Source organism: Opisthorchis viverrini (assembly GCF_000715545.1).
Source record: "Opisthorchis viverrini unplaced genomic scaffold opera_v5_54, whole genome shotgun sequence".
Lineage (NCBI taxonomy): Eukaryota > Metazoa > Platyhelminthes > Trematoda > Opisthorchiida > Opisthorchiidae > Opisthorchis > Opisthorchis viverrini.
Window position 1 is genome coordinate 320,026 of NW_008751711.1, and position 12,843 is coordinate 332,868.

Here is a 12,843-nt window from a genome sequence, read left to right on the forward strand (position 1 = left end):
CGTTTTCTGTGTGACGCAGTTTTTGTCACATCAGAATAACCGCGAACGGATGGTGCTAGCCTGTTCTCTACTTTAGTGTCTAGGATGTGTTTGACAAACTGCCACTCGTTGCAACGGTACTGTGTCTATCAGTAGTAATTGTGGGTGTAGAGTACCCAGGTGTACCTATGACCAAAAAGTCACTCGCACCAACCAATATGGGAACCGGACTCGAACCAGCGCACAAACTGGGACTTCCATCATCCAAATTCCAATATCGACAGAAATGAATAGTACTAAAAATTAAAGGATAATAATGAAGAACCCGAGCTGATGATGGTGTCTGACTGTGTGTGTTCTTCTTAAGTGGAAACATGAAAATTCCTAAAAAATTGTCCACAGGTCGATGAGATACGGATAAACCTAGCCATTGTCCAGAGGCACACGTTCCTGGCGAGCTTAAAGCAAGCTCGAGTCCGCGCTACTGATGCCAAATTGCGACAATATATCGTTTAGAGTTTTGAGGACTTATTCGAAGTTGATGAAAGTTATTTAGAAGCATGATAATCAAATGGAGATGTAGTTTCTTTGTAATGTACTACTCACAAGGTTGTTGAAAGTCCATCGACAGCCCACGACCGGTTTCGCCCTTCTTGGGGCTCATCAGGTAGGCGCAGTCCCCGGGTTTCCGTCAACCTTATGGTTTACTTGAAACCAAATTGCACGAAATTAGCGGATATACACTAATTTGGTTTTTCGAGAGACTCACCTGGAACCCAGCTGAATCTCTCGTTTGTGATGTTCTCAGGCAACCAAATTAGTTTGCAAATGAGTGTATATTCCCTGAGATGTAGTTTCATTATAGCTAAACCGCCAAGCATCCCAGAGAAGGTAGAATTGGAAAGCGTGCGGAGGAAGGTTCCTTTGGGTGGCATGCTGGCTATGCACCGAAGGGGTGTTACGGCTGATGCTTACCAATAAGGATGAAGGAGGTGTACAGTGCTTCCCGAGTTTTCAGCATGAACTGGCACCGTTTAGAGAAAGAAATATTCGCTACGCTCACTTGCTGCTCCAAACAACTGAGTTTTGTGAACCTCAGTGGTTAAGACGGGAAAGTGCTGGTCGGAAGGTAGACTAAAACCAATTCTGTTCATTCGATTGTCCTCCTCAGATGTGTGACATCTTTCGTAATCTTAGCCCTTGTGCTTTTTCACTTCACATGGCAGTCAAGCATTCAAGGTTGATCAACTCGTTTCGCTCCTGTTTCGATCCAAAGGGTACCCGTTTTCTGTGTGACGCAGTTTTTGTCACATCAGAATAACCGCGAACGGATGGTGCTAGCCTGTTCTCTACTTTAGTGTCTAGGATGTGTTTGACAAACTGCCACTCGTTGCAACGGTACTGTGTCTATCAGTAGTAATTGTGGGTGTAGAGTACCCAGGTGTACCTATGACCAAAAAGTCACTCGCACCAACCAATATGGGAACCGGACTCGAACCAGCGCACAAACTGGGACTTCCATCATCCAAATTCCAATATCGACAGAAATGAATAGTACTAAAAATTAAAGGATAATAATGAAGAACCCGAGCTGATGATGGTGTCTGACTGTGTGTGTTCTTCTTAAGTGGAAACATGAAAATTCCTAAAAAATTGTCCACAGGTCGATGAGATACGGATAAACCTAGCCATTGTCCAGAGGCACACGTTCCTGGCGAGCTTAAAGCAAGCTCGAGTCCGCGCTACTGATGCCAAATTGCGACAATATATCGTTTAGAGTTTTGAGGACTTATTCGAAGTTGATGAAAGTTATTTAGAAGCATGATAATCAAATGGAGATGTAGTTTCTTTGTAATGTACTACTCACAAGGTTGTTGAAAGTCCATCGACAGCCCACGACCGGTTTCGCCCTTCTTGGGGCTCATCAGGTAGGCGCAGTCCCCGGGTTTCCGTCAACCTTATGGTTTACTTGAAACCAAATTGCACGAAATTAGCGGATATACACTAATTTGGTTTTTCGAGAGACTCACCTGGAACCCAGCTGAATCTCTCGTTTGTGATGTTCTCAGGCAACCAAATTAGTTTGCAAATGAGTGTATATTCCCTGAGATGTAGTTTCATTATAGCTAAACCGCCAAGCATCCCAGAGAAGGTAGAATTGGAAAGCGTGCGGAGGAAGGTTTTAGATCAGCCGAGATGACACGAAGCACTTATCAGCAAAATGGTCTGGGTCTAAAAGTACAAAATCCAAGCTGAGTAAGATCCGATTAACCAACCCCAACCCCGAACCAGTTATCCCGGCACCCCCTGAAGAACACAGGCGAAGAGAAATTTGTGAATGTCCTCTGAGGGGAATATTCCTTTGAGGTGTCTTAGGCCGCGAAATCCGCGTTCACCACGACGACACCTCCCCCCAACTAATCTATTGTAAATGTTAGTCATTCTCACTAACCAACAAACAGGAACTTCAGACTGACACCCAGCAGTGATCAAGTCAAGAGAAATCTCACCGACTGGTTCCCTGACTGCCTTAAAACCTAGTCAACCTACTTACTCACATGGCCAGACGAAGCTTTTGTGTCGATAGCGAAACGTGGCCCAGCAACATATCCACCAATTGTTTGCTGAATTTCTCTGAAGCCCAATCAAGAATTAATCTGTTCTCGTGAGTTACGGAGGAACTCCTTTTTGAATAAAACAGACTTGCATACTGATCGTTCAGCTGTAACAACCTTCGGTGCCGTACCACCCAGAGGAAGCACAAGGGCTTGGAAGCTGCCCGAACCCAGACAGGAGCCGTCAGGATGCCGCGGTTGAGTTCGTACCATGGACTTTCCAGTCAGTAATTTCGTCTCTTAACTAGTGAATCAGATATACTAATCAGAGATATCAACACGCCCATGGCAACGAAACCGCTGAGACTGTGCTTCTAGGATAAATTTCAAACTGAGTGCCAACGAAGGAAATGACGCAACCACGTTCTATGTGCCTTCAACTGATGACTGCAAACGGATTTGTGACCAGTCATAGGCGGAATTAGTCGACCACTCGCTCAAATAGTCCCGTTTGTTCGTCGAACGTCACTGACCTTGGAACATGTTTAGTGACCCTAACAGAACACACAAGTATCCGACATCAAACTACGACAGATCACCTGACTGCGAATGACAAGCGATTTCTTTTCATGTTTTTATACAGTTACATCCGCGCTATGACGGCTGAGAAGCTGAAAATCTCGTGGACTAGCGTGCGTGTACTTTAGGGAAGACTGTGGACAACATAACGACCAGGGTGACTGATTTTCCAGATAGGGGTAGGTTCGACTGAGTTCGAATAAAGATCTATCCGGTCACGTGACAAGCTCAATACCTGCCTGCATGGCAATATGCTTCTCGCCTTTTGGATATCCAAGACGCGAAATTTTCAGAACAGTTGATGAAATATTAAAATCAATCGATCGTCACAACCAGGACAGTTACTGGGTCGTCGTTCGATGAGTCGGGTACACCAACCACATCGCTCAAGTGTGAACGCGTTGGCCTGTTCAGATGTGAAAATTCAGATGCATCCGACGTGCGTTGGTGGAGTAATGGTTACACGCTCGCCTTGCATGTCAGATGTCCAGATGTCCAGTTCAGATCCCGGCACGGCCATTAGATATACACTGCTAATGAGCTCTAACAAGAGCGAAACTCGAGTCAAGTGCTTCCCTTTGGTGTGAACTCTCCGAAATAATTACGCCAAAACAGGAGGACGACCGTTCAAACAAGAGTGGTGTGACTATGAGCAAAATACCTATCCCGCAAAACACCAAAACTGCAATAAAAAATCCTCAGACCACAGATGACCTTTCATTCTCAAGTTGACTTGCTCTGACAGTCACGGTTCTCAGACAGCTCTGATGAGGTAACCTCCTGTAGGTAAAGAACTTTATGGTGATGGTATAACTAATTCAATGCGTCAACGAAGTGACCCTGTGAACAGTTGTATAAGTCTTTAGGTTGCCTTGAATGATGATCAACTCAACTTGTCCCCACCCGACTGATTTGAACTGATGTTTACAGTAAACAGGGACTACTATGATGACCAACAGTTCAAGGGACAACTTACCAAAGATTTAACCTTGATATTTCTTGTTGGACCTCCAACAGACGGTGTTCTCTTGTGAAGCTGTTGTGAACCGAACTGTCCTGGTGATGCCGGAGGACGTGCTTGGTAGGCCTGTTGCTGTTGTTGTGGACTTACGGTAACCTGGTCAGACTGCGGCACAAACTGGTTGCTAGGCTGTTGATATTGTTGCTGGGCTTGATAACCACCTGGAGTTTGTTGCAGTTGCACACTGCTCACCTGCTGAGCTCGTGAAGGCTGTTGTCCAAACTGTGTCTGTTGTGGGGGCGGAGGCTGAGTTTGTCCCGCCGGTACGGCACTATATACCCGAGGTTGTTGATGTTGCTGAGGTGGATAGACTTGCGCAGGTGCAGATTGTGCTGGGGCAGCCCACTGCTGGTGCTGTTGACTAGACTGCATGCTGATTGGTTGACCTGTTACGGGTTGCTGATTGGCTGTCGGGTACATCGTCACAGAGCTACCATGCTGGCCGTCCCGAATGGATGTCTGAGTTTGGTAGGAGACGGCCGATGGTGGCGCGTTTGTCTGTTGCGCAGGCCGTGCAGCAGGCTGTGCGAACATAACCTGACCAGCTGGTTGCGGTGACTGGTACAGTTGTTGCTGTGCGGCCGGTTGCCAGGTTTGTAGTGGTTGCACAGGTTGATACGATTGCGGCTGTTGTGGCGATTGATACGATGCGTACTGGGGAATTTGTTGTTGCTGCGGCTGACCAAAATAAATCGCATTTGGTTGTGTGGCTTGCTGCCCGGGTGACGTAATCACTCGGTAGTTCTGTTGTGGCTGTTGTCCTTGGTTCGACCCCACGGTGAACACTTGAGGTTGACCCGGTTGAAAACGCGGTACTGTTTGATAGGATTGGGGTGAAACTGGTTGAAACGGGCTTGCGTATTGTTGTTGCCCAGCTGGCTGTGCGTAGTAATTCTGCTGACCAGGTGAGGGTGCTGGTGACTGTGGATGCGAAAGAGTGAGCACTTTTGTCGAGGTCGACATGGGCTGCGGTGTATAGGTTTGATAATTGACCACACCTCCAAAGTCCTGCGTTGCCATAGTATCGAATTTACGAGAAACCGCTGCCGGAATTATTGAAAATAGAGAATCAACCAAGAGTCCACCTACAGAACTGGAGGCGAAACGAGACTTCTAAGAAGGAAGCGGTGGTCAGACGAGTCTTGAAACTCACCGCAGTGTAGTACCGCTTAGTTTAACACAACTGGTCGAGTATGGGCAACTTAGATATGCACTTTTACGGGTGTTTCCTTTCCCTTTCACAGATTGGTTGTGACATTGTTCCACCTATTAGTTTACAGCGTCGATAGGTAGGCGCGCATTTCACCCAGAAGCTTGCGTGCGTACGTGCGTGGGTGTGAGGTTGGTGTGTGTGTGTCTACTTTCGGGCAGTGTTCGTTCGGCCCAAGGTTGTTTGTGCCATCACAGGCGTGGCTTACCGCAAAAACAATATGTATACATTAATCATATGCTTTGTTTAGCATGCGAACAAAGAACCCAAGCGAGGTACTGCTGGACGCTTGCGGGATGACAAGCTGTCGCAAAGCGACAAAACTGTTTGGAACTACCTATTCCAGAAGTATTTTGCACTTCGTAGTGTACGTGTATTAATGGTCGCTTTTGATTGGACGCCAGTGCTGGCTGGACTGGTGGTCACTGTATGGAGGGGAACACTCTGGGGTGTGGTTTAGCCCGGCAGTATTTTCTTGCTTTTTTTATGAGCAATATAGGGATCAGGACAAGAGGGGCCAACTTGCCTCAGCTACCGCCAACAGGTGCTGAACAATTTCATTATATTGTAGACAATAATAAAGGTTTTTAGTATGGTTGTCAGTAGTGGATTGCAACACGTATAAAAATAAATACAATCCGTAATGGGAGAAAGTCAAAAAGGGAACTTGTCGTATGTGAGAGTGCCTTGGTGAAAGTCCAGACGGCGGGAACTTGTTTTTCTCCGCAGTGCGACTGCCACACGTGTTCCATGGTTGTCCGTGGACTGGTGGAGCGGTTGACGTCTTGCTCCCTGCGCGCGCGGGAGTCTCTGTGTGTCCGGTTTCCTTATATGTAGGTACGTTTGCGTGTACGTGGGTATGTTAGCACATGAGTTGTCGCTACGCTCACTAGACGATGCAATCAATCGATGCCCGATGAGTCACCTTGATGTGACGTGTTTGTATGAAAAAAGACAAGCCTCGCGATCCAGTGAGCGACTGTGAGCTGAACAGTCAAGTGTGTGATTGATGGGGTAGCCACAACTACTCCCCCTCTAGCGAAAGAGAGGTGGATACCTCGTGCTGCAGACTTTTTGCACACAATGTATCCTCTAAGGGGGACTGTGAGCTGAACAGTCAAGTAGGTGGGTGACGGGGTAGCTACACTATCTGCCGCGTCATTAGTGTGGCTAGATCAAATAAATGCGGTGGTAGACAGTCTGGTCCCACGTCTATACGTTTCTTGATCCGACTAATACCGACTAATAATGACCCATGAGAATTCCCCGTCTTCGAGAAATACACTCATTTGCAAATCAATCTGGTTTTTACGAGAGACTCAACGGAATCTCTCGTTCATGATATTCTTCAACCGAATGTGCTGTACACGGGCCACCGCGTGTTTCAGTTGGAACGATATTCATAAAGGAAACAGCTCACGAGGTTGCTGAAAACTCTCCGAGAATCCACGACCGATCTCGCCCTTCTTGGGGTTCATCAGGTAGGTGCAGTTCTCGAGTGTCCACCATTCTTATATTCTAACTGAACCCAAATTGAACTGATTCAGTTGAGTCTCTCTCGTGAAAACCAACTGATTTGCAAATGGTGTATTTCTTCGAAAACAGTCCAATTTGGGTTCGAGCAGAACATGAGGTTGACGGAAACTCGGGGACTGCGCCTACCTGATGAGCCCAAACTGGAAGGGCGAAACCGGTCGTGGGCTGTCGAAGAGTTTTCAGCAAACTTGTGAGTAGTTTCCTTTATGAAATTGTCCACGTTTTCTCTCCGCTCCTGTTTACTTTCGTGACCGACGAGATAATGAGGAAACTGCTTGAGGTATTCAAAATCCTGGCGTTCAAATAGCTTCTGACGACAACCTTGTAGATCTGCAGTATGCAGCCTTGGAAGTTGTATCTGCTCCGATTGTAGATTGACAGATGGTGTCAGCGCACGAATCTGCCGTTTCCAGATCTGAGACGCTCATACTGGTAAGATGGCATATCCATAAGCCTCAGGGGACTGGTTATCAGGCCGCGTGGTTGTGAAGTTCCGCCGTTTTAGTCAGTGGAATTAGGGCGTCTTCAGGTTTTCGACAACCGTTGTCTCGGAACCATAGTCCTTGTAGGTTTGGCTTGGCAAATCCGAAACGAAGCAATCGAAACTCGAGTTTATGGTTGTACATCGAAGAATTCGCCCAGCTTGGGATAGATAGGTCATGTAGTGCGCAGGCCGAACCATCGTTTTGTCGAGGAGAGTACTGTTTTCTGTGCCCAGGGCAGAGTGGCAAAAACGGACAGGTGGTCAGTCTTTGACCGGACAAGATGTGAAAGCAGAAAGTCCACGTGACTTGCAGCTTTAGATCCGCGTGTTCCCCCCTGCACATGGTTGAAGACGCTACTGCTAATCGATCGCAATGGCGCACTTGCTTCAGGATTCGTTTCATGGATGTCAGCTTTCGATCGAGCAGATCTGGAACTCGTGCAAGAATCACTTTTGGAAACTGACCATCAATCCACCGACCGACGTAAACCAGATATCTATGCGAACTGGCAAAGTCATCAAACGTGGGGTTCTTCAAACGGTTTTTTGTCAGCGTTATCATTTTTTTTCAAAAACAACACAAAAGCCATAGGTTTACGAGCACACAGTCATATTTCACGAATTCTCCCTCGACCCTTATTCCCTAGCTCAAGTCAAACGGATGAATTGTGTAACCTTTATGTTACTGTTTCTTCTTTCTAAGAAGTCCTAGCACATCCCACCCTTCACACACACGAAAAAAATCGTCAGCTATTGCACGGAAGTTTCTTCCCTGAATGTCGCTGAGTCGCTTTGAGCAGACTGTCGATAGTGAAACCAATTTGCCAGAAACGGTAATTAGTATTCGTCCGCAGCATTAGATTCTGGTGAAAGTCCACTTATTTCAATGCCGGAATGTACGAACATCTGTGTACACACCTTTCCGAGAATATAATCAGTATTTTTTCACCAAATTGAGTTGAAATTGAGTGTAATTCACGAATTGAGAGAGTTTTGCTTTCAAGTACAACGTAAGGTTGTTGAAGTGCACCTGATCGTGGGCTCTCGAACCGTTTTTATCAACCTAATGAGAAGCGTATTCCGTCATGAATGCGTTTCACAACACGCAGAAACTCTCCCGCCACAGCACCAGGCCGCACTGTCACGCATAGGAAAAAACGCCGTTTCATTAGCATGTACACACCTGGTGAGAGTTGGGGGCGGTTGCAAAGCCATGTGTGGGGACCATTTGTCGTCGGCCTGGGAAATTTCCCAGTTTCACCATTTGCCCGTGCATTCCTACCGTTTAGTATAGACACTCCGAAAATTGGACACCATTGAATGTGCACTGGAGTGATTGTACGCCATAATTCAAGGGTACTGGAACACGCCACAGTTGAAATCCCACAGACAACATGGGATAACTCGGAATGGCCCACGTACTATTCGTATATACCTTGATGTTGCGTGGCACACATGACTCTTAGTCAGATCGGCTCTATGTGAACACTTTCTTATTTCCAAAAAGGAAACTACTCACAAGGTTGCTGAAAACTCTTCGCCACAGCCCACGACAGATTTTACCCTTTAGGTACGCGTAGTCCCCGAGTTTCCAACAACCTTATGTTTACTTGAACCCCAAATTGAGCTGTTTTCGAGAAATACACTCATTTGCAAATCAATTTGGTTTTCACGGGTGACTCAACCGAATCTCTCGTTTATGATGTCCTCCAACTGAATGTGCTTCATTCAGGCCGCCTCATGATTCAGTTGGCACGATAGTCGAGATTTCGCAGTGCACTTTCATAAAGGAAACTACTCACAAGGTTGCTGAAAACTCTTCGACAGCTCCCGANATATTTTTATAAAGGAAACTACTCAGAAAGGTGTGCCTCTCGTGAAAATTTTATTATTTCCGTTTTTTCTACAGTGACGCCGATTTTCTACAAACTTGCCGACCTAAACGGTGCGGAATTTTTTTCTAGTGATGTTCAATCTCTGCCGAACTCCGGGGGTGAGAAGGTACACGTTAGCAACATCCTGTATCTGTGTCACGAGATAACTGGTTTGCTTTCATTGAGAGGCGGACACAAGACTTCATCAGAGATGAGTCCTTTTTGCAACACATTCAGTTGACATCGGCAGACCTCTGAACAAAACAGAATTTGGTCTCTTCTAATCGGAACCTATTTTGAGGACAAACCTGAAGAACGATCGATTGAGCTCGTATGTTTTCGTCGCGTTGAGCACCATTAACAAATTGTGTAGGGGAGAGAATACTTCCCAAGGGGAAAGCTGACATGAGTTGTGAAGACAAACCCAGTCACGCTCCGGCGACGGATGAGAAACTAAAAATAGAAGTTCCGGATAGGGACAGTGGTGGAAACATTAGTTATAAGGGGATACATGGTAAGAGGAAGATGGATGAGTGAGCCGACAATCTGATCGAGCCAGTCCTACCAATGTGGAGCCACTTAGAGCCGTATTCCTTTCCCTAGCCTCTATCGAGCGGAGAAGTGACATGACTACTTGTAAGTAGTCTAGCTCACTAAAACAGTGTGTCCAGGCTAACCGATAGTATACCTGTGCTGCACAGTTGATCAGCTGCAATTATACTACTACAGCTTTTCAGAGGATGTACGTGGTCTCGGCAAGTCGTTCGGGAAGTCACGTTGACATGACGTTTATTTGAACAGTTTTCTTCCAGTCCCGGCTCACTCAATCAAGTGAGTGCAAACAAAAGCGGGGGAGTATTGGACTCGAGTTGCGTTCCTGTTGGAGATTACCATCCTTATTTGTGCCTGAGCTTCAACTTCGGATAGCTGACATGCGAAGTCAACGTGTTAACACCCACACACCGGCGCAACTTGGATGCACCTGAATTAACAGTTCTGAGCAGTGTTCACATTTGAGCATTGACACTGGTTTGCCAGACGAGTTGACCGACGACACAGCATTTGTTCCCTGATAAAACAGAAACTCGAGTCCAGTGATGTCCCGCTTTGATGTGAAAGTACCGGAAGAATCGGACCAGAACTGGGAGAAGACTTTTTGAACAAAAGTGATCTGAACAAATCTCGTAAACATCTACAGCAAACCACTCGGAAGCTGGAATGCTTTTTGATTTATACCAGGATCATGTCCGTCCTGCTGCGTAGAGCTGTGATGCTCAATTGCTCCGAAAAACTGCCAGACAGAACGGTTGACGAAGACCTGATCGCAAACTTTTGTTTAGTTTTCGTTTGCTATCTCCTTGTCGTCACGACGTCTCTTGGTATATTGGAGCATTTTATCGATCATACCTAGGGACATGTATGCGAGTTCTCGGAACGCACCAATCATATTTCGACGTGGTAAGAGCACCCTGTTGGTCAATTTAACATGATTACAGTTATACAGTATGATGATGCTTGAGGACGAATCCCGGATAATCACCTCGAAGCGCTGTTTGTAGGCGTTAGCGTTCAAATATTTAGGTCTACAACTCACGCAGTGGAAAAAACAGTGAAGCCAAGAAGCACTGTGTAGCTCTCTCATCTTCACTGGGAAGCCTCAACAGTGCACATCTAACGAAACTACATCAGGGAGACTCGAACCCATGTCCTTCCAGCTGGTAATTTGAACGCTTAACTGTTCGGCCACGAGCGGCTGATCAGCAGNCCACGAGTGGCTGACCAGTAGTGTGATTAATTCGCACTTAGACGGGATATAGCGCCGCTCATCCTTTAATCACGGGATCCACATCACGTCGTTGACTGGCTCCTCGAGCAACGGATTCTCAGATGGAAGTTTCACTTAAGTTTGTTCTTCCGTTGAACTACTTATAGATTGTCGGTAGTGTGAGGGTGTTTGGGAGTTTTGTGGGGATTTCAGCTTATCTTTGCTGAAAAGTCGAGAAGTACCGTGCAGTTCTCGCATTCTTACGGGGTATCCTCAATGGTGCGCTGTAGGGAGACTCGAACCATTGGCCTTTCAGCTGGTAGTGTGAACACTTAACCGTTCGGCCACGAGCAGTCGATCAGCAGTGGGGTAAACTCACATTTAAGTGGGATACAGAACGCCACACATCCGGAATCACATCACGTAGTGCCGAGTGACAAGTTCACATATGGAAGTCCCACTCATCTTGTGGACTGTTTCTACGACAGATGAGAAAGACATCAGTGTTTTCCACTTTCAACCTGCAGGACTAGAAGAAACTTGCTGTCAGGCATGTACCTATTCCCAGACCCGGCAGAAGAGACATAGTGAGAACTGCTTTGTTACCCTCCAGTATCGTTGAGTACAAACCTCGTGCAGTTTAATTCCTTAACTCATTTGGCTGCGTTCCAAGGTTTTACACGTCTGAGTTAGACGACGGAGTCCCATACTGCGTTCTTCATTAAATCGAGTCTTTTAATTGGACCACATTCGATCTGAATCAAATTGTGAATGATTACTCGTGACTAGATTGGTTACGAACATGTGATCTGATCACTCAGACGGGTAGGATTTTGGAGATTTTGAACCCTAACTGGTTTAGATGTCAAAATCCACTTACACAGACAAGGTCTTTTAACTTTATAGTTTGAATTCAACCATCAAATTTAACTAAATGGAAGCAAGCAGAAACACAATATGCGTGAGGTAACATTTTTCCAGCTTTGGTCTACATATTCTCTGTCTTCTCAGTGTGTAATAATTAAATTATAATATTATACTAATCAATAATACTAATAGACCTTTATACACTCAGGTGATTCCATACAACAATGGAACACCTGTTCCAAATTCGCCCTTCAGGTTACGGGGTATTGGAACATTAACAAGCACTTTTTCTAGCGTGAATGTTATTGAACCAGTCACCTCCAGAATAAATATATCCCCGACTTTTTCATTCCGTGGCCTCCGTTTGGTAAAAATCCGCGCATCTACTGCACACGTTCCCACCAGATTGCACATTGAAACAAGTCGGAAACGGTATTGGCGGGTGGCAACAAACAAAATCTGGTCAAGTATGGTTCCCGGTGCCACTAGTCGATGTGGGTACGATGTACAATGTCTGTGTATCCAATACGAAAGTAACCGTCCACTCATCGATCGATCTAAGCATTGGTTCGTGTCGTTGGTTCTGACAAATCGATGTGGGCTTCGATGCACTCGACGTTCACCGCATTTGATTGGTTCGTTTAAATTGGGAGAGCGATAATTACAGTCCGAACCAGACGGGCAGGGTACAACCTCATATGAGTGTGCCACGGTGCACGGAATGTCATTGGATAAAAAATACCTAGACGTAAATCAAAATGGTCGGAAAAAATTCTAAAGGTTTACAACTGGGTCCCGCCAGTGTAAACACGTGGACAAAATAAAGCCCTTAGAAGTTGACATTAAACATCAGTAGACTACAGCATTAGGTGTGATAACAAGGGAAATGATACACGATGTGGTTGAAGAATTGCACTGATCATGTCGAACAGATAGATAGATAGATAGATAGATAGATAAACAGATAGATAGA

At 45.9% G+C, this 12,843-nt stretch overlaps 1 protein-coding gene across 1 annotated transcript in view; it reads right to left on the bottom strand.

The window, feature by feature from the left end:
• Positions 1-5,363, bottom strand: part of T265_03713 (hypothetical protein) — a gene marked incomplete at both ends in the record, with an annotated part of 37,943 nt that extends 32,580 nt beyond the window's left edge. Inside the window, 2 exons of the mRNA XM_009168260.1 lie at positions 4,090-5,177; positions 5,288-5,363. Of these exons, the coding sequence (XP_009166524.1) occupies positions 4,090-5,154 (1,065 nt within the window). The remainder of the gene's footprint in view (positions 1-4,089; positions 5,178-5,287) is intronic.
• Positions 5,364-12,843: the final 7,480 nt, after the last annotated feature.